This window comes from Hydra vulgaris, chromosome 10, assembly GCF_038396675.1.
Source record: "Hydra vulgaris chromosome 10, alternate assembly HydraT2T_AEP".
In the NCBI taxonomy this organism is placed as follows: Eukaryota; Metazoa; Cnidaria; class Hydrozoa; order Anthoathecata; family Hydridae; genus Hydra; species Hydra vulgaris.
In genome coordinates this window covers 10,604,308-10,627,692 of record NC_088929.1, presented here as the reverse complement: position 1 = coordinate 10,627,692, position 23,385 = coordinate 10,604,308, and the positions used below count along the sequence as shown (strand labels likewise).

General features: G+C 25.6%; 1 protein-coding gene across 1 annotated transcript in view; it reads left to right on the top strand.

Moving 5' to 3' along the window:
• LOC100199849 (max dimerization protein 1) overlaps window positions 1–23,162 on the top strand; it is a 34,634-nt gene extending 11,472 nt beyond the window's left edge. Inside the window, exons 2-5 of the mRNA XM_065807236.1 lie at window positions 14,959–15,112; window positions 16,602–16,643; window positions 16,736–16,850; window positions 22,156–23,162. Coding sequence (XP_065663308.1) covers window positions 14,959–15,112; window positions 16,602–16,643; window positions 16,736–16,850; window positions 22,156–22,737 — 893 coding nt within the window. The 3' untranslated portion in view covers window positions 22,738–23,162. The remainder of the gene's footprint in view (window positions 1–14,958; window positions 15,113–16,601; window positions 16,644–16,735; window positions 16,851–22,155) is intronic.
• Window positions 23,163–23,385: the final 223 nt, after the last annotated feature.

The window sequence follows — 23,385 nt, the reverse complement described above, 5'->3', positions numbered from 1 at the left end:
GCAAGGTGAATTTTGCGATAGGTAAGATTCAACTGATGGAAGGTTGTTTCGCAGGCCACAAATATTAGTAAAAGATATATTAAAACATTAAGGTGATAGGGATGGTTTTTTATGTTTAATATTTTCATTTACTTTAGTATGTTTAAGTTTAAAGAGAACTTGGCTCATTCATAGATAGAGAACGGCCTCGCAAACAAGGAGCTATGCAATTTTCTCAGTCCTGTTAATTAACCCTAAGTCATAATGTAGGGCTTATGTGGCCTCAACAATGCACACCAAAAGCATTAACAGGGACACCACTCATGCAAAACAATGGCACTGTTAATACTCTAATATTTTGCAGCTGTTGATGGAATATGCCTCTCTGAGAGCTACCACAGAGTTCGGGAAACTTTGTACCAGCTGGCCTCAGAACCATTAAACTGAATTTTAGAGCTGTACCCTCATTAGGATATAACTGGAAGAGTTGCATAGCCACTATCAAGGAGGTACAAGCAAAAACCTATGAGAAAAGTCAAGAAGATCCAGCATTCATCATCCTAGGTAGGAAACAATGTAACGCAGGTTTACATCTACGCCAGCCTAATAGATGAAGAAGGGGTTTGAGGCTGGTCAACAGAATTATTCTGCTCACCCCTAAAGTCTTTGCCTAGATGGTCTCCTGCAAGACAGTAGCTGGATGCATTTAACATTTGCCCAAGATAAGTATTTTTATCCAGACACCATCTCTAGCTACTACTCCACCAAGAGCCTCAAGGCAGGGGATTTTTAAGTCGGAGTTTGTTTCTCCTAGCCTTTGCCTGAAAAAGCTTACTCTACAAGGCAGCAAGTATTAGGCAGCTGATACTGGGTTACATAATACCAATAGCAGGGTGATTGTGATGATCCTGAACCTGACCTGACCTGACTTGGAGTATCTAAAAGGAACTACTTCCTGCAAACTGCACCTTAAAGCATCGGGCATGATATTTTGGAAATGCATTAAGAAAAATCTTACACATGTCAAAATACTAGAGATAAGGGTAAGAGTAAGTTTAATAGTTCGAGTGCCTAGTTAGTTAATGAGCTCACACTGCGTTTAAACAGATTTAAACATTTAAATAGAACATTTAAACAGAACACATTAATACATAAAGTAACTTACCAGTGAGTAAACACCCCACAAGAGGTTCAGACAAAGCACAAACATACATATAAACATAAACAGACAGAACACAAATATACAGATAGTAACTTCTTGAAGGTGAAGTAATGTTTGTTTGCATATTAAAAACACTTTTAAAAGTTTTAAAAAAAGTTTTTAAGTTTTGCTGAAGTATATATAATCTAATAAAATATGTAGAGTTATTATGTTTATTATAGTTTTCATTTTTTGTTGTGCGTTTAACGACTGCAATAATGTGATATTTTTTTTTTTTTTTTAAAAAGTTTCAACTTTTTTTTGGTGCAAATCTCTTTCAAACTCAAGCTTTTTAACATTAATTTTCAAACTTTGTGCTGAGATAAAATTGAAGAAACATCAATTTTTATTTTCAGTTTGTCACACTTTGAACATGTATCTGTACGAGGATAACCAAAGGCAGTATTAAGCCACCTAAAACTATATATTTTTAAATTTAAAAATTATTTATAAAGTTTGGTAAAATTATATTCTAAAAGTAATATTTTTAAAACATTAGTGTCTTTTTCAACTATTGAAACTATGATCTTCTAATTAAAATTCCTATAATATAAAACACTGTACCTGTATTTGATAGACTTCCTTTTATTGTTTCTAATCTACTTTTTTTGATCCCAAATATAGAGAGGAATGCTTTGAAACACACTTGAACAAATTGACACTAAGCTTTACTAACAAACAATTTATATTTGTAGCTAAAACTATTATTTCTATTTGGCTTATATTTAAGATATTTTTCTATTTATGTTAGTTACTGTTATAAGAACTGCTAGAGATGAATCATGCATTTCTTTGCTTGCTATTGAATTAAATGACTTTAATAAAGATACTCTGTTTTCTTCTAAAGAGCAAGAAAGCAATTGACAGAAGACTTAAAAAACTGTAAATTATATTATTCAGAAAAAACAGGCTTGGACAGGAATGGCGTGCAATCAAGCGCTACTGATGACCAAGCAAGTGATTTTATTTTTTGACAACTTAACCACGACTGTTAAGATGTTTAAATGATTTTTAATTATTTTAGAAATGTGCTGAAAAAAGAAACGCTAGCTAAACTTAAACTAAAAAAAAATTAAAAAAATAATAATAAAAGAAATTTATTACAAAACAGAAAATATATAAGTGCTTAAATAAAACTAAATAAACTCATAACTCTAAAGTTTTTGTTACGCTTTTAATTTCTTTAAATCAAATTACTTAAAAATTTATCATTTGAAACGTTTTATTAAAGTTACTCAAAATGCTTTTACAAATTATTTCTACTGATTGTTTAATGAATGAACAAACTTTATTTAAGTTACTAAAAAGTGTTGTATATGTTATTTTTAAATTGTATAAACATTTATTTTTTCCAAAAGTTGCTAAAAAGAAAATTGTTTTAAAAAATACCGTAGTCTATTTAAAATAGTAATTTTTAATTCATTCACCCACTGATTAGTTAGTCAAGTTAAAAAAAAAGTTTTAACCAATTCTTTGTAAAAATAGAAACAAAAAAAAAATTAAGCAATTAAACCATTTCTTTGCAACAGAAGGTTTTATTTAACTTATTCATCATTTAAAGTTCTTTCGAAATAAATTATCTTTAAAATTAAATTTATCTTTCGAAAGATTTTTAGAAATACATGAAAAAATATTTTCAAGCAAATTATTATATTTAAATTTATTATAAAAAAAACATGCCTAGATAAAAAATATTTAAATACAACATTATTTGTTAATTTTATTATTTGTTTAAAAAAGTAATTATAGTGATTGTTTTTTTAAACAATCACTATATTTACTTTTTTATTCTATTTAAAGCCTTTGTTTAATAAAAAATTTGCGATAAGATCAAGGATTAAAAGTTATTTATAACAACAATTTTTTTTTAGAGCATTTAAATTGTTAAAACATCAAAACCACAGCGGTCAAATTTTAAAGAAAAAATATTATAAGCATGGTCAGTTACAGCGTACGATCGCACGCCATTTCTGTCCAAGCCTGAGGAAAAATATGACAGGAGAGAAATCCAAATCACTAGAATACTTTTTCTTCTTTATGTTTGCTTTTGATTGAAAAGTCCTGGTATTATCTTGGAATTTTGAATTGATTATTGGCTGGTCACCCTGCATGCATTTTATAATAATACTCTAAGTTGCGTATCAAAAAAATTTTGAAATAATTTTTTTAACTTTCTGAAAATATTTCAAGCTTTTTTATTATCAGCTTTTAATGCAGTAGTGATGTAGTGATAAAACGCTTACTTTGTTAACAAGAGTTCAATGCCACTGTGTCCATGGCAATATGCATTTAACTTGGTTCTCCTCCCATTTGCCTTGTTTATCAAGGCTCACATTTCTAAGTTAAAAGACTGAGATAGGGCTGTAACAACAATTATGAAAGAGAAGGAAAAATAAAAAGCTTTCGCCACTGTAGCTAACCCCACTACCTTAATGAGAGGAATACAGTTTAAAAAGTGAATGTGGTAGTTATAAATGTTATAATTATTTGCATTAAAGTTTTAAAATAGCAGATGTATGTATTAAAAATAGAGTGCATAAATGATGCTTTTATCTTTTGAAGATAAAATTATCTTATAAAATTATAATTGTCTTATAGAACAGAAATTATAATAGTCTTATAAAAAAATTTTTATAAAAAAAAGAATAATTTTTTAATAAGTATTTAGTGGCTTTAATCTACAAAGTTGTGCTTTTTTATGATTATTCACCACATAACTAGTAACAGTGCAAGGCCTTGGCTCAATAAAACTTTTTTACCATTGTTTAGTTAAATGTCATTAGTGATTTTATATGCACCTAATTAATAATCCTTCTGATTATCAGCTAAAAGAAAATTAAAAATCAGTAAAAAAAAATGCCAAAAAAATCTTGTTTTTGTGTTTTTTTATGTATGAACAAATGTATCAAAGTGGCTAGGGAACTGCCTTCAGCCTAACAATAAATAGCAGGGTTTGCACATTGGGCCAGGTAAATCACAGTTTTTTTAAGTTTGATTTCAATGTAAGAAGTATATATATATATATATATATATATATATATATATATATATATATATATATATATATATATATATATATATATATATATATATATATATATATATATCAGCCCTCGGACTTGGAGTGAACTGAAAGTGTTTAAAGTTGGCAAATAATTGTTGACCTCATTTCTTTGTTTTATGGTAAGACCTTTGTGACAAAATTTTTTTGCCGACCTGATGCCCGACCTCTAACAGTTTAAAGTCAGGAATAAAATGCCGAAATCATTTATATATATATATATATATATATATATATATATATATATATATATATATATATATATATATATATATACAAACTATAGCATATTTATGTAACAAATTGTTACCATATTTTTGTTACATTAATTAAATATGAACTTTCAGAAAAAGAACAAAAACAAAGAATAATAAAAGAAAAGATTGCTGCCCCATGCCAAACCCTCAGTTGATATAGCAGCACTCCGCTGCGAGTAAGGCTTTTTGTCAGTTGATGTATATACTAAAGCCCCTGACAGCAGGCTATTTTAGTATGTCAACAGACTGCTCACCTAAACCAGCAAAAAACATTTTGTAAATATTTAAAAAAAATTTTAATATAATAAATAATTGTTGCTAAGTTGAATACTAAAAATTGCAACTTTTTATGTACTTTTAAAATTAAAATTAGTTTATTTTACTTTTACAGAATTAGATATTTTAGTAATATATCAATAATTTAATGTTTGATGCTAATATAATTAATACTTTAATAAATGATTAAGTACATTTATTAAAGTTGAAATATATTTTTGCAGTATACTTATTTTATTAAACTACCCATAAAAAATTCTAAAATTATTAAATGACAGTAACTGACATTTAACTGTATAATCTACATAATGTGTATTTCATATGAAGAATAAATGTATGAAAATTTCTTTGATTATATTTGCCTATGCATCTGCAATAGGGCATTTTTAAATAATCACTCATGGAAACCTGTATATGTTTTTTCTATTATTTTCATAAAAATAAAACTAGGAATCTCCAATTTACTCTCATTTAATTTTAATCTATATAGATATTTTGTAAACAAAAATTGTATGCATTAGTAATGTTATCAAAGAATAAATTAATTTTAAGCGGAATCATGCACAAAAGCAGAAAAAAGCAAATTTTTGTTACTAGATAAAAAACTTAAATTCCTCTGAAAATATAAGTTCAGCAGTATACTTTTTATTTTAAATAATTCTTTATACCTTATTAAAGATTTCCAGAAGGTTATGGGATTGCACTATGTATCAACGAATCACAGCAATTGTTTAAATGCGTTTTATGAATAATCACGTATAGAAGTTGCAAATTTGTTGGTTTCTTAATTATTTTTATCACAATAAATTGCTATGGAGTATTTCAAGTGAAATGTTTTTTACAACTCATATTTTAATATATTTTCGATGAGAAAAAGCTGTCATCAAATATTTCTCGCTAGAGTAATGCGTTTTGTAAATTTTTGTATATTTTTCAAACTATTGCAACATTAACAAACAAACAAAACAAAAAAAATGATAAAAATATATATTTAATTTGCTCAGGTAGTCTAAAATATAATAAAAATATATTTTTGTTATAATTGTTTTTTAAGAAAATCATAATAGTATGCATATTTCTTCAAGTCCCAACGTCTAATCGTTAAAGCAAAGAAAAATAAAAAATAACGCACAAAAATGGAAACGCCCAATATCTATTTTAATGGAAAATTCTTTGCATAATCTGTTATCAAGGATAACAGTGCCTGTTTTTATCTTAGGGAAGAGGGTGGATTAATTTTTTTTTTTTTAGACTTTTTATTATATTAACGAAAAAGTTAAAAAGTTAGAATAAAGTGAGAATCCAAGGCACAGTAGACTAGACTAACCAATTTTGAAATAAAATTAATAAAATATTTAATATTAGTGGTATATTAACAAATAAAATATGTAAAATATGATAAAATAAGTAAAATATGAAAGGAGTGCTGGTACATTGACTAAGGGTTTTGGTTCGGGCAGGCACTATATGAAATAAATTTTTTTTTTAAGTTTTCAAACTTTTCGAGCCTTTATAAATAATTTTGAAAAAAAAAAACACATAAAATTTACATTTTATGGTAAAAATTAAAGACAACCAAGCAAGAGGATTTTATATATATATACATATATATATATCTATATATATATATATATATCTATATATATATATATATATATATATATATATATATATATATATATATATATATATATATATATATATATCTATATATATATATATCTATATATATATATATATATATATATATATATATATATATATATATATATATATATATATATATATATATATATATATATATATATATAATATATATATATATATTTTATATATATATATATGCGTATATATATATATATATATATATATATATATATATATATATATATATATATATATATATCAACCCTCGGAATTAGGAAAAATGAGGTCGGCAATAATTGAGCTGAACTCAATCTTTTAGATGTTGGCAGCAGGTCGGCAAAAAAAAATTGATACAAAGATCTTACTATTAAACATAGAAACAAGGTCAGCATTTTTGCCAACATCAAACACAGTTAGGTCAGCATTGTCGAATGCTGACCCTAATTCCGAGGGTTGATATATATATATATATATATACACACACACACACACATACAGGGGTCAAAATAAGTGTCTGACATCAATGCCCACTTGACTGTTTTTGAAATCTGTTTAAATGGGGCAACTAACCATTGCCCTCCTCTAACAGATCTCAAGAATGTGTGTATATATATATATATATATACACATACAAACATACAAATATACAAACATGCTGGAAAAACTGGAGAATGTATGCTTTGAGAAATTTATTTTTTAAGGTTATTATCTTACTACAGTATTAATTCTTTTTAAAGTTTTTCATTTTAAATTTAGATTAGTATTGTTATTTTAGTTTGTATAAATATGGAATTATTAAAAAGTGAAGTAAAAAAGTGAAGAATCAAAGAAGATTTCAAGATATATAGTTAAGCAATCATATCTTTAAAGATTAAGTAAAAAAAATGTGTAGTTTGCCACAGGTCAATAGAACTCTTTTCAAGTGAGCGCTCTGCCTTGACAGGCCACGCAAAGGAGCAAAACACAAAATAAAATTAAGAAAGGTTTAACGATTTTTTGGTTTTTTAGAGGTCAGAAGCAGGTCGGCAAAAAAAAAGAGGATTTAAAACCAAAAAAAAGTTTTTTACCATGTGTCTTTTCTGAATCTAATGAGTGAATACAGAAAAACAAAAGGCATTAGACTCTTGTGTCAAAAAAATAGATCTTACTAAGGCTGAATTCATCTGGCAACTTTAGAATGTGGATATTGGATTTTCTCTATGTTCAAATGATGACTTAAACCATGTTTTTAGGTTTCCAGACAATGTCATAGCATCAGATAAGTTATAGCTTAACTTTGTAAAATGTTTGTTTAACTTTGTAAGGTTCGTGTTTCGGAGTTATAGAGTTGAGAAAGGGTTATAACCACTATTAAGTAGCCTCCTCATCTGTAGTGGCCTTCTCGGCCTTGAGGAGGTGAATAACAAAAAAAAAAAAAAAATCACGGTTTAGCTTTAGAAACTTTAAAACTGTCAAACACCCTTTTAAAACTGTTAAACTATTCTTTTGATGAAACTTTGATGAGTTACCCAAATTTTGAAATGGATATTTATATTAGATTCTGAGATATTAATAGAAACCATGTAAAAGTTGATTATTTTGGAACAAGTTTCTTGGGTCATACAATACACCAAGACTTGTTGACTCCTTTCAGGGATATTGTTAAAAATTTGGAAATAACAAACCTATACCAAATATCAATGCACAGTCCAAGTGTCAATTTAAAATTTTTCTGAGTTCAGTACCAGCTTGACTGAAGCTATTTTACATTCTCTAATTAACATTGTAACTTGCAGTTTTCATATTGTTCATGGCAGTTTTAAAACTGGAGAGGTTGTCACTGAATAGAATCTGAAAAAAGTTAATATTGCTTATAATATTTTACATGATAGTCCTGCAAGAGAAAGACTGTTTTATTGGTTCTTATGTCTACCATCTTAACTTTTGCTCAACTAGGCAATAACTACTTCTACTGTACTAGTTCCATGTAAAACATAAATTTACATGCTTGGGACAATCAAGTTTTTGCATGACATTTAATCACTGGCAATTATAGTAAGACAGACGACATTCGTTGTTAAAAATCTGACTTGCTGATTTTTACTAAAGTATTATAAAGAGAACCAATATGACTAGATATGATTCAAAATGTTTCTAAATGGTTTTTGATTTGTATTTTTGATGAGTTGAAAACAAAGATCACTTAATGCCCACCAAGTTACATTTCTTTGCTTATATTGCAAATATAAACAAAGAAATATATGCAATGGTTTCTTTTTTATAATTTGATGTAAAGTAAATAATAACAAAGTTGCTTAAAGTTGTTGCAGAACCAGATGTCCTTAATAAATGCAGAAGCTGGAAAATGTTGAAATATCTTTATTTGACTAATAATTTGTTACTTGATGAAAAACTTAGCATATGATTTGCTGTTTCTGAAGAACTTCACCTGAAAAAAATTAATTTGATAACATTGTCTCAAAGCAAAGAGCTCTTTAAGATGGACAAGAAATTTGTTGTTTTAATGGTGAAAAACTTAGTGAGTGGTGTAAAACTATTGTAACAAATATCCATTGAATTATTCATTGATAAGAGTATCCAGTATTTTTGACCGTAAAGTCTTGATTTTTTTTTCAATGTGCTTGTGTCAGCAATTACAATTGTCTTTTATCATTAGTCATTAATTTGTCATTTTAACATTTAGTCAAGACCAGGCTGCTGTTGAGCATGGTTTTTGCATAAACAACTTTTCTGTTAAAACAAAGATGACTTCTTCAAGTATTATTTCTTGAAGAATTGTAAAGGACCATCTAATTGCCAATTTTTAAAATCACACATAGCTCAAATCACAGCACCAGTGGTCAAAAATATATAATCTAGTAAAAGTTCCAGTTAACAAAGGAAAAACTATTCAAATTAAGATGAGTAAAATATATTTATTAGTTAAATTTTAACAAATATTATAAATTTTTCTCTAACACAGAAGGCCTTTCATATAAAATCTTCAGCTGTGTATGAGGTTTACAAAACTAAAAAAAACTATTTATATTGAACTTCATATAAAAAGTTTAAAAAAGGAAGTAATTAAGGTTTATATAAAAAAACTATAATTGACAAAAATATAGTATAACCTGATTCTTGTTGGTAAGGAAGTTTTAAAAGTAATGTGAAAATAATTACTTTCTGTTTATATGTTCATTGTGTCATGTTCCTGTTTATGTAGGTGAGCTTCATAAGTAAGAAGTAAATTCTCATTTGAGAGTTTTAACATTGGAATTAATTTAAGAAAAGGTTCATTTTTATGGCAATTGAAAACATGCTGATCAAATTTATCAGAACCAATGTCTGTTCTGCATGTGTAGATGTGTAGATTAGTTTTTAATCTTAGGTTATTAGTTTTACCAATGTATGTTGTTTTTCCATCACATCCATTACATGATGGAAAATAAATAATATTTTTTGAATTACATGATATCAAAGTTTTAATGTACCATCCTTTACCAGATGATGTGGTAAAATGGTTAACAAACTGAAGATACATAGTACATAGCCTACAACGTTTTGATACGCATTTTAAAACCTTGCATTCATCCTTAATAAAAACTGGTTTTTTATTAAAACTTGATGTACTTATGTGTCTTAAAATATTTTTTGGTTGGCATTGTGATAGTAAAATAGAAGTGTTTTCAAAAACTGATTTAAATTTATTGTCTAAAGCTGACAGTTTCAAAATACCATGTAGAGTAGTTAACAATTTTTCAAAAATAAAATATTTGAAGTATCATTTGAAGTTCAGATCCAAGTTTGTCACAGCGAATTCGTAGAACTTCACATTCAGACTAAAAATGTTGAAAATCTAGTTTGCAGCATATGGATGTTTCTTCTTTGTATTTTATGTGAATATTATCATTTCGAAATTTGCGTGGTATGTAAAAATTCAAATGCTTGACGATGAAATAAAAGACACAATATACAATTATACCAAAGAAAACTAAGATTTACACTCTACTTTCATACTTTATATGAACAAAAATGATTTTACCAACAAAAAATTGGAACAACAAAATTGAAGGAATGAGAAAAGCATACGAAAGAGACAAACTAAAAACAAAATCATTAACTGATAGAAACGACAAAAACAAATAGTATTCAACACACAAAGATGTGTTGAATACTTTTTTAAAGAATTCAACACATCTTTGTGTTTAAAGAATGTTTAACAAAAAAAGAAACTATTTATCTCAAAAACTATGAATGGAAAACTAGCAATATTTATGTGTTCACAAATTCACAAATCTAATGCAATTCACAAATCACAATTCACAAATTCACAAATCTAATGCAATAAAAATTTTTATAAAAGAATCTAATAAAGAATATATTGAATGTTTATGTCCAGATGAACTAAATGGAAGAACAATAGTTGGAGGTTCTTTTTCACCAAAATTAACATTATATATCAAAGATGATTGGAATTTCATTAGAGTACTACCTAATAACATGGAGTACCAAAATACCACTTTGTATAGTGTTGATATTTCTAATCTTTATACTTGTATAAATATAAAGATTAGAAATATCAACATGATACAATGGACATATAAACAGAAAGTAATTATTTTCACATTGCTTTTAAAACTTCCTTACCAACAAGAATCAAGTTATACTATATTTTTTTTAATTATAGTTTTTTTATATAAACCTTAATTACTTCCTTTTTTAAACTTTTTATAGGAAGTTCAATATAAATAGTTTTTATAGTTTTGTAAACCTCATACACAGCTGAAGATCTTATATAAAAGGCCTTCTGTGTTAGAGAAAAATTTAAAATATTTGTTAAAATTTAACTAAATATATTTTACTCATCTTGGTTTGAATAGTTTTTCTTTTGTTACCTGGAACTTTAGCTCATAAAATTTTTTGCTAAACATTTATTTGTATATATATATATATATATATATATATATATATATATATATATATATATATATATATATATATATATATATATATATATATATATATATATATATATATATATATATATATATATATATATATATATATATATATATATATATATATATATATCTTGTGTGTGTGTGTGTGTGTGTGTGTGTGTGTGTGTGTGTGTGTGTGTGTGTGTGTGTGTGTGTGTGTGTGTGACTCTCTGTGTGTGTTTGTATTATATGTAAATTGAAAGAGGAAATTCTAAAAAATTTGCTACACATTTTTGTACAAAATAATGTTTCATTTAATATTCATTATTATTTAATAATATTCATATTTTCTGTACAGAATGCGCTAGGGTGCACTGAAAAACAACAATTGTTTAAAATTGTCTTGTCTGAGTTCTAAATGTGTTCTTTATAATTTAATAACACTAGATTTAAAAAAGTTTTTATTAAAATATATTTTTAGAGGTGCCCCAAGAACCTTGAGCATTTCCCTAATATATATATGTAAAAAAGTATGTCTTGTTGGGTCTCAAAAGAAGCGAAATTATATAAAAACTCCAAAAAGAATAATTATTTTATTAAAAAACATTGATAAAAAAATTTTAAACTAAAATTTTTGTAAAAATGTACTTTCATTTTTAGTTTAAATCAAAAGTTTTTATAAGAAAAATTTAAAATATAATTTTTTATATGAAATAATTATGATTATTGAAGTTATTGTATAATTTTGCTTTTTTTGATCTGTATGGAAAATTTCAATGAAAAATATATGAGAAAACCCACGGAAAATCCATGGTATTTCCATGGAAAATCCATGGTATTTCCATGGAAAATCCATGGTATTTCCATGGAAAATCCATGGTATTTCCATAGAAAATCCATGGTATTTCCATGGTATTTCCATGGAAAATCCATGGTATTTCCATGGACTCATGATTTCAAGAATCATGAGTTTTTCATGGAATGGTTCCGTTTTTTCGAATTCCGATGGAAATTCCATGGGTTTTCCATGGTAAAATAGCATGTTTTGTTTTCTGAAATGTTATTTAAATTTTAAAATTATTTAAAATTATTTAAAAGGTTTTTTGAAATCTAATGTTATTTCAATTGTCATTTAAAACCATAAAAAGCAAATTTTATTCCGCAACTCGCTGTTATTATTGAGTTATTATAATCTATGGAAATCCTTTCACAAAATAAAATCAATAACCAATATAAAATTTAAATCCTGTTGAATCCTACAAATCTTTAAAAAAAAAAGAAAAATTAAAGCTATAATGCACCTAAAGCATTAAAATTTGACTTCATTACAGTTTTTAATGCACACAATATTAAATGCATATGTATAAGCATAATGAAAATAAATAAAACAAAAAACTATAAGTAATATACTATATGTGGTATACATACAGTGATAAAGAATTGAAATAGATTAAGAAAACAATATTTACAAAAAGTATAACAATTTACATGTTTTTTATTTTATATAAACTATTTGATAAAAACAAATTTAATAAATAATAACTTCAAGCTTCAACAAATTAAAAAGAATCATCAATACAACATTAAATCCAAAATATCAAAACCATTTACAAGTGCGGTTGCATCGCCAACTGTAATTGCAGAACCAGGTAATTGTCAAACAAATTACCATTCAAATTTTGATATTCATTATTGTTTTCACCACAGTTAGTATTGTCCATTTCACCAATCTAGACAATACATTATACAGTTAATATATACATGCTAATTAGTTTTCTTTATTTACTAATTTATTCCTACTTATAATTATTATCTATTATAACTTACTTAATAATTATGCATCAACATACAACTTTTTGAATGTTCTATATAAATGTTTTGTGGAATGTTTATATAGAAAAAAGTAGCAATGAATATATCATTTATAAGTAATAATTATAAGAATATTACCACTTTTTCGCTCAAGCTATCTGCATCGTGTACAATATCATTTATATTTCCAGTCAAACCTTCCTGCTTATAATGTACTAATTTAAAAAAATGATAAAATTAAAATAAAAAGGTTTATGCGCAAACTAATACATATATAAATGTTACCTGCATGTTAGTAACATATATGTAGAACAAGGCAGCAACAAATATAGTATTACTTATAAATTGTAATTAAAAAACAAACTCCGTCTGAGCTATCTGCATGATGTACAACATCATTTATATTTCCAGTCAAACCTGCCTGCTGATAATGTAATAATTTAAATAAAATGATTAAGTTAAAATAAATAGATTTATGCACAAATAGAAATGTTACCTGTATGTTGGTAAAATTTATATTGAACAAGGCAGCACAGATATATTATTACTTATAAATAGTAATTTAAAAAAAGCTTACTTCTTTATCCAAACTGTCTTAAAGATGAGAAACATTTTTTCTATTGCCAGTCAAAGGTGCCTGCAGTAATTTAAATAGTATGATAGTAAATAAAATAAAATAATGAAGTTAAAATGAATAGACTTATGCACACACTATTAAATTCAAAAATTTATTATATTTTTACTTTACTATTTAAAACATAATAAATATAATAAATATGTAATTTATTAAGTATAGTTATGTCAAAACATAATAAAATAAGTGTGTGCATAAATTAATTTATTTTTACTTTAGACAAGCACTTCACAATTAAATTTAAACAAATAAAAATAATTTTATTAAAATAAATAACAGTGTATTATTTATAAACATTGCTTTTATATGCTTACATTTAACTGTGAAGTAAAATCTTGTGCATTCATTAACTACCCTTTCTGATATTTTTAAAATATTACTGTAATTTTCCTTTTCCACTTAGTTCTTGGAACATTATCACAAGTTGAATCCCAAAGAGTACACATATATCTTTTTTGGTTAAATCCAACTCAATTCACCATTTTAAGTAGACTGCTTTTTAACTATTTAAAAAAATATTAAATGCATAGAAAAACTGACTATGTTATAAATGATATGAATGATGAACAACATTTATATCACCAATCAAATCGTGAACTTATAATGTAATAATACTTATAGTAATTTAAATAAAATAATAAAGCAAAAATAAAAGGATTTATTAACATTATTTACACTAATACATTATTTACACTAATACATTATTTACACTAATACATTATTTACACTAATACATTATTTACATATTCTAACAATTATGCTATTTAATAGTAAAGAAAAAACATAATAAATATCCCTATTAGTTCTGGTACTCATGGAATTCCATGAAATATTTCTGTAAGGGGAGAGCCAACAAAACTTTAGAAAAACTTTTTTTTACATATACTAAGGACCTTTTAAATGTTCAAGAATCTTAAGGCACCTCCGAAAAATATTTTTTGTTTGAAAAGTTTTATTAAACTTTGTTTTAAATATTTTTTGTTTGAAAAGTTCAGCGTTATTTTAAATATGGAACAGATTTAGGGCTCACAACAAAGCAATTTTTAAAAACTGTTGTTTTTTGATGCATCCTAGAATGAACATATGTGTAGCAAAAACATAGAATAAACTAATATAAATATTTGTTTCATATTTGTGTCAGAGATATCATCTGACTATTGCTTATGCCTTAGATATAGTGTTACCGAAAACTAAAGGCTCTGTTAGAGTCATTGGATTATTTGCTGAAGAAGACACAGAGGTTTATGAACAATATAGTAGTAGTATTCAGAGTTCTCCTTCTTCTATGTCAGACTCAGAATCAAAGAAAGGAAAGCCTTATTATTGGTGAGGTTTTTTTAATAAAAATTTATTAGGTGTTACAAGATTATACTTCAAACTTTTTTAATTCTTTAAGTAGAATTAAAGTTTCAATTTTTTTTTGTGAAATAATTGTAATGCTTAAAGAAAATTTTTTTTTTTAAATTGCCTAATTTAGCCCCTAGCTGGTGGCATTTGTGCATTTGTTTTATAATGTCTAAAATATTTTTTGCATACCTCTGCTTTTAAAATGAAAATTTTCATAATTTTTGTATGGGTGATTTGAAATTTATTTTTTCATCTTTAAATTTTCTATTCTGTTATTGTTGCAAGCTTTTTCTTGTACATACAATTTTTTACCACTATTTGTTGTTGGTTAGAGAAATTAGAAAGTTTTATTAATGGTATTGGGTGATATAACATTTTTCTTTGAATGCAAATCAAATTTAACAGTTGGAGTAGCAAAAATATTTCCATATTAAGACATTTTACTTATTTATAGCATAATTCATGGTACTAAAAAATAAAAGCTAAAGAGTTAATAGAATTTATTTTTCATTTTCTATAAAGATAATTATATTTTTTTTTACTGCTTAATTCGCTGTTTATTTAATTTATTAATTTATTTTGCTTTATTAATTAGTGTTTGATTTCTTCTTTCTAAATTTCAACAACTTTTAGTTAAAAAGTTATCTACACAATTGTTTTTTAATATGTTTATTGATTTATTGACTATTCATTATTTACATTAGTTTCATAATAACACATAAACTTGTTTCATAATAACACATATAAACATGTTTCATAATAACACATATAAACATGTTTTATAATAACACATATAAACATGTTTCATAATGACACATATAAACATGTTTCATAATAACACATATAAACATGTTTCATAATAACACATATAAACATGTTTCATAATGACACATATAAACATGTTTCATAATAACACATATAAACATGTTTCCTAATAACACATATAAACATGTTTCATAATGACACATAAAAACATGTTTCATAATAACACATATAAACATGTTTCATAATAACACATATAAACATGTTTCATAATGACATATAAACATATAAACATGTTTCATAATAAACAAAACATTTTACTTTTTCTTTACCATTGAAAAAGCAGAAGGTAGAAAGTAAAATTTAATTAATTTAAACAAAAATGTCTTCCAAAGCAATATATTCAAAATAAAGTAAATATCAAAATTTAAAGTGAATATTATCAAAATTTGAACTTACCTTAACTTTAAATTAGTGCATTATATTGAATGTAAAGTATTGAATTTTCTCTTTAATCTTTATTTTAAACAAGTACGTTTTTTAGCTAGATGTTTACAATGAAAGTTTTTTATCAAATAAAAATAAGAAGGAACTATCAAAGAACATATTCTAGAATTTTTTTTTATTTTGAAGTAAATTAGATATATTTATTTTATGAATCTAAATAAATTTACAAAAAAAAAAATTTATACTATTTATTTTTAAGTCCTGGTTCAAGAGAGCAGCATAACAGATTAGAAAAGAATAGGTGAGCATTTTTATTTTCAAATAGTGAAGCTTTTTGAAATAAACAGGTTAGCATTTCTTTAAATCTAAACTCTTATTTTAAATGTGTTTTAGGCGAGCTGAAATGAAACAGTTTTTTATAAAGTTGAAACAACATGTTCCATCATTAGAAGGAAAACCCAAAGCTTCTAACGCATCTATTCTGGCAGCAGCAAAATCATATATTGAAGTGAGTACTTATTTTAATATAATTTACCGTAAACTGGGGCAAAATATAAAACAATTTTTTTGAAAACAATTATAGTTGCTGTGTAATAAAGTATCGCTATAGTAACAAACTTCATCTCAGCAGTCTGCCAAAGAACTTTTTATGCAGTAATATCTTAAAATACTTTTATAATTAACTTGGTTTTATTTAACTTGAATGTTTTAATTTGTTTTTAAAAAAAAAGTTTTTCCTAAGTTTCAGAGAAACTTATTAAATATATTAAGTGAATATTGTAACATGAAGTACTGGAAAGAGCCTTGGTACCAGTACTGGAAGAAATTTGAGCTGATCATCGGTCTTTTAAATTTTATTTAACATGTAGCAATAAAAACTCAGAATGTTTTTTAAAATTCTGTTACAAAACATTCTGAGTTTTTATTGCTTAGCTGATTAATGATAATACTATGTTATTTGCAACTAAACATTGACTGTATTATTTGCATTGTTTAAAGAGGCAATTTGCAAATTATCTTTTGACTAGTTTACAATGGAAAATTTACATCAATCAAATAATCTCTTAATCTTAATAAAAGATCTATGTTACTAATTAAAGTAGTTTTTTAAGTGCTTTGTACAAACATTTTTTTTTTATCTTCTAATTTTTTATAGTTACAGCACATACACATTTACCAATATTTCCTTGAGTCTAGATCTTACCTGGTTATCAATCTAGTTGACATATACTAACTCATCTTTATAGGTCTGTTTGGCATTGGTAAACCACATACATTGTTTGCAATTTCATTTTTATTTTTTGCATTAATTTTTAATCTCACTTACTGGTAGGTGTTTATTTATTTTTTTAAATTATTATAAAATAAAAAATTTCCATATCACTGAATTTTGAACATTTGCTTTTCTGATTTTTGAACAATTTTAATAAATTTTGACTTATATTATTATCTGATAAGCATATTATTCCATTAAAGTAAACCAAAAGTTTTCTTCATTACTTCATTTTTTTATTTACTTACAATTTATTTAGAATGAATAAGTCTGAATTTTTGTGTAAAATTATTTCTCTGATTTTCAAAAGCTTTTATATATTTTGATTAGATTTTTGTCTCCCTGTTTTTTTTTTTTTTTTTTAGATTGGTTTTGTTAGATTTGTTATTGCCTTTAATAAACCAACAAATTTTGATTTGCTTTTTTTTGATTGCGTGTGCGTCTTTTTTTTTGCTATACTGTTTATTAAGGCTTGCTATCTGCTTCTATTTACAATAAATAGTTCTGAATTTCCAAACAAATAAGCTTTTAGTTGCATAATTTAGATTAATTTATTCATAGTTAGTTAATAAATAAGTAATTAAGGTAGTTATGAAAAAAATTTTGCCAAGCCAGTTAAAATATTATCTAAACTAAATTGCTGGTTTTGAGGAAATGCATCATGAAATTTATAAACTTAGGTTGTTGTTTAAGCTAAAAAATATTTGTAAATTTTTTTAAAATTATACATTATATATTTAACTTCAATAATTTCAAATTCAACTTCAAATTCAAAACAACCTTTTATTTTTTACTTTTTTTCAAAAAATAAAAAATTTAATAAATAGATGTATGCATCGAAAGATACTAGATTTGTCTATAGATTACTTTTTTATTATTATATTGGAAGTTTTTTGTTTTTTTTATCTTTTTTTGAGTTAATTAAACATGAAAGCTTAAACAATAAATAACAAAAGCAACAGTTCAACACTACGTTAAAGTTTTGCTTCGTTAAGTTTTGTATTTTGCAATGTAAGCAAATGTTAAATGTGATAAAATGTTATAAAATATTTGCAATAGTATGCCTCTGATTCTTTAATTGACTAGAAAGCAAGGTTTCTTGTCTTGCATGAATGTAATGATGTCCAGAATAAAAGGTATCAACTCCAATAATTTTTATTAGAGATAGACCTTTTATTGCTTTTATTTCTGTAAATAAAAATATCGGTTGCCATATTTTTTCTTGAGTAATGAAATGAAATAAGAATAAACTGATCTACCTCAATAAAAAAATCTTCAAAGCAACTAGAACAAATTGAAAAAATCTTTAAAACAACAAGAACAAATTAATAAATCTTCAAAACAACGAGAACAATTTAAAAAATCTTCAAAACAACAAGAACAATTTAAAAAAGCTTCAAAACAACAGGAACAAATAAAAAATAACTTGTAATTAGCAGAATGTAGCAGAAGTAGGTGTTGCTTATAAATAAAATAAAATTTATAGTTTGAGTTTTGTTTTTTGGGTTAGTAAAAAATTAACCCAAAATTTGAAAAAGCTTAGTTCTTGAAAAAAACAAAGTTTTACAAAAAATTTAAAAGTTTAGTACTTATTACAAGTATTTAAAAAAAAAACATTTTACACATTTCAAGTTTTTATGCAAATCATTTTCTAAAAAAATAGTATTTTTTATAAAAAATAATAAAAATGTAAAGCAAAACTTCGTATATGAAGGTGCATTAAATATGATACAATTTTATGTACGTTGCAAATAAAGTAATATGATGATTGATGTAACCATGGGTGCTAGCATTTTTTTTGATGTTTCAGATAGGACACCTTCACACATTGTGCAAAGTCCAAACTTAAGTATGCTCATGGCTATGCCAATTAAGGAGGCCTTGCAAAAATTTGGGATAGTGGAGGCCTGGGAACAAAATAAAGCCCTAAAACACTTGCTTCCGCCTGCCCAAACGTGAGGGCATTAATGTAGTAAAATTTTTAACTTTACTATTTTTATTTGAATTTATCTACAGATTTTAAATTTAGTAAAAAAATAATTTAATTTACAAAAGTTATGACCATGCGAATTTTCTGACCCCTCCAAAATGAAGGGGGGTGTAAATTTTGCATTGTCATAACTTTTATAATTTACAATACTTTTCTACAAAATTTAAAATCTGTCAATAAATTTAAATTTAGTTTAACTTAGTAAAGTTGAAAATTTTACTACATTTGTACCCTCACATTTGGACAGGGAGGAGCAAGCGTTTTAGACATTTTTTTTGTTCCTAGGCCTCTGTTATCTCAAGTTTTTTTGCAAGGCCTCCTTCTTCGGCATAGGTATGAGCATACTTAAGTTTGAAAATTGCACAATGTGTGTAAGTGTCCTATCTGAAACATCAAAAAGATTACCGACACCCATGGATGTAACCATGGAAGTATGAAATAGATGGAAGTTAAAACCGCATTGAAATGCTTTGGGACTATGCTTGTAACCTTTTGTTTTGTAAACAAAAAGAAAATGACATCAAGACTGTACTTAAACACCTAATCTTTATATGTTGACGCAAATAGGTACATTCATAATAATTTAAAAATAGTATTTTGGCAGTTTGCCAATAATAAAGTATAAACATTAAAAATGGCGATAATAAAACAGCAAATAACATTTTTTTATTAAACTTTATAGGAAATGAATGGAGTATTACAAGCAAGAAAGGAATTATAATATAGAACTAATAAAACTTTAGCCTTTAGTAATTTAAAAAACATTTTTTTTTTAATTATTTTAGCTTTTTTTAATCAAATGTCGTGCTATTATTTGAAGCAAGAAAAGAAGCTTAAACTGACATATGGTTTAAAATAAAGTGATTCTATTTAACTACCAAGTTTTAATAAACATTTTGTTGAATAATTACAGTAACTAATGGTAATAGTAACTTAAAACTTAGTAGTGTACCTTTAATTTTTTTTAATGTTCTAATAAAAATCATTTCAGTCAATTTTTGTTGTTTTTTGTCCACTGAAATTCGGTTTTTTTTATTCTCGGTTACAAGCATACTACTGAGACGACTTGAAATTGTTTTGATGTTTGCAGCTAGATGAACTTCCATCTGTCTTATACTTTATGATGTAACTAATTGAACTAATTAATGCACATATAATATAAAATTATGTAAATTATGTAAAATTATGCTCATAATTATGTATGCTAATAAGAAACGAGTACCTATCTTACTGTTTCATAAAAGTAACATTTATGATTCATAATAATTTAAATATTTAGAAGCAATTAGAAAAAAGTATTTATAAAAAATATTAAAACAGAAAAAAAAATTTAATGAGAGGGTAAAGAGTAACTTTTGCATTATCTGTTTTAGAAATTAGTGCATAATTTTTTTTTTTTTAGTTTTCTTTTTTAATTCTGGAAAGTTATTGGTAATTAGAATAAAGTATGGGGAAAAAGTTTATTAAAAGTCTTATAAACTGTCACACTTATTTAGCAATAATTATTGTTGGCAGGGTCTGTTCAAAAAATTAACAATTTTAGAAAAAGATAGGGCTCTGATTAGATTGTGCCACTGTATGCTGATAGTTAGACATCGGAAGATTTGATTTGATTTCCACTCCTGCTTATGTAACCAGAAACAGACCATGCGAGTTTGTTGATAATGTTCAAACTTTGGAACTAATTCGAGATTACTTTTTTTTTAATAAGCTTTAGGGGTGTTGTGCGTTGACTCAACTTTCTACTACTGCTATAAAGTTTATAAGTTTTTCATGCCTTTCTATATCATCATTACAACTCGTTTTTTGAGTATAAATATATCTTTTCCAGATAACAGAAACAGAATGATGAACATTTCACAAAACGACTTGCTTTTTGAGTATAAATTTTCACAAAACGACTCTTTTTTTGAGTATAAATATATCTTTTCCAGATAACAGAAAACAAAATGATGAACATTTCACAAAACGTTTTTTTGAATCGATAAATATTGGTTCGAATAAGCACAACAACGAAATCTGTTGGTATGATTGCTTTTGTTATTAGCGACTACATTGTTTGTAACCGCTATCATACGGATCATCGTTCATGCATGTTACTGAGCGATGTTATAGTTCTGGTGAGTAGTTCATAATAGCTCCAGTTTACGGTTCTAAGTATTATAAATATTTTTGTCTTTTTTTGGTTTAAAGTAATTGAAATGTTTTTATATTTGTAATTCTTGTGCAATAGGAAGTACTTTTTTTGAAAATAATTTTCTTGATAATTGTGGCGGGTGGCAAGTATTATAAATTAAATTTATTCACCCCCCCTCCCTTTTTTTTTTTTTTTAAATTTTCTTAGGACAGTGGCGGTGTTATTTCTATTGTTTAAAATTAAAGTTTTAAAGTTTTACAGAATATTATTTATTTGAGTTGGTTCAAATTAGACCAAAAAGACACATGAAATATATTTTCGGGTGTTATTTGTTTTTCGGATTGTTATTTACTGTGTTAAATATTTTTTAATGTTTGTCATAGGGTATTAGTTATTTTTATTTATCTTCACAGGAGTTGAAAAAACTTGATAAGCGTTATGAAGTTGAACGGTATCGTCTTCATCGATGCCGTGTATGCCTTGAAGAGCAAGTTAAAATGCTCAAAGAAGACATTCGCCGACAAAGTTTACAGAATGAACTATTTTCTCAAGTCCAACAAGAAAAAAAATGTCTAAAAAATCCAAAAGAGATGACATCTGTTGAAACCCAAGCAAATGAAGCTGATATTCTTGCGGAACTACCTGTAGACTCGTTTAGCTGTACCGGTACTATTGTGTCTGACACTGCTGCTATTGCTGAACCTGGCGGACTAGAGAAACAATCAGTTGAAACTTTTATAATTTCAGATTCTTCTTTCTCAAAAAATATTGAAGACGATATAGCAGTGGAATATGAAACACATATGACAAAAGAAAATGAATCATTTTCACTTGATAGCATAATTTTACCGAGATATTCTGAACCGCTGGACCAACTCACTACAAATATACAATATGCTAGTAGTTCCGATAGTGACTTTTCAAGTAAATCTTTTTATTTTGAGTTTCAACACCGTAGTGATGATGAAGAACCTGATTTAGAAATTGAGCTATAATATACATAGAATGAAGTTTTCTAGATTCAATTTTCTATATAAAACGTATTCTACTTCTCCACTTACGCTTACAGTCGCGCTTTCGAGTAACTCGGATTTATCACTATCAAATTCACTATTAACTTTTTAATATCGTTAAAAATTTTAACGGTTAAATGATTTTCTTTGCACCTTTAATTGATGTTAATTTTTAATTATCGCTGCTTTAATTTCTATATCAATATTTTTTGGTGATTTCTTATGATTTTCTTTCTATTGTGTTTTCTTTTCTTAGTGTTACTTAAATGAATTTTCTCAAATAATACTTATATAATAAGAATCATATTGATTTTGTTAAATATTATACAATAGTATACAGTTAGTATCTTTATGACCTCAAAGAGATCAATGTAATGTTGGCGTTATAACAATTATTTTTTATTTAAGTGTTTATTTTCTTTTTAAAAAATCTTAAATTGAAGTTTTAAAAAGATCAATTTGTTAAAATAATAACGCAATAATTAAAAACTTATTATTTATTAATCACTAATAATATATATTAACTAATGGCATATTTATCCGCAAATTGTTTTGGCAAAGTTGAATATTAGCACCACAATGAAAAAGTTAAAACTATTTTTCTTCTTCAGAAAAAAACAAGACCCAGTC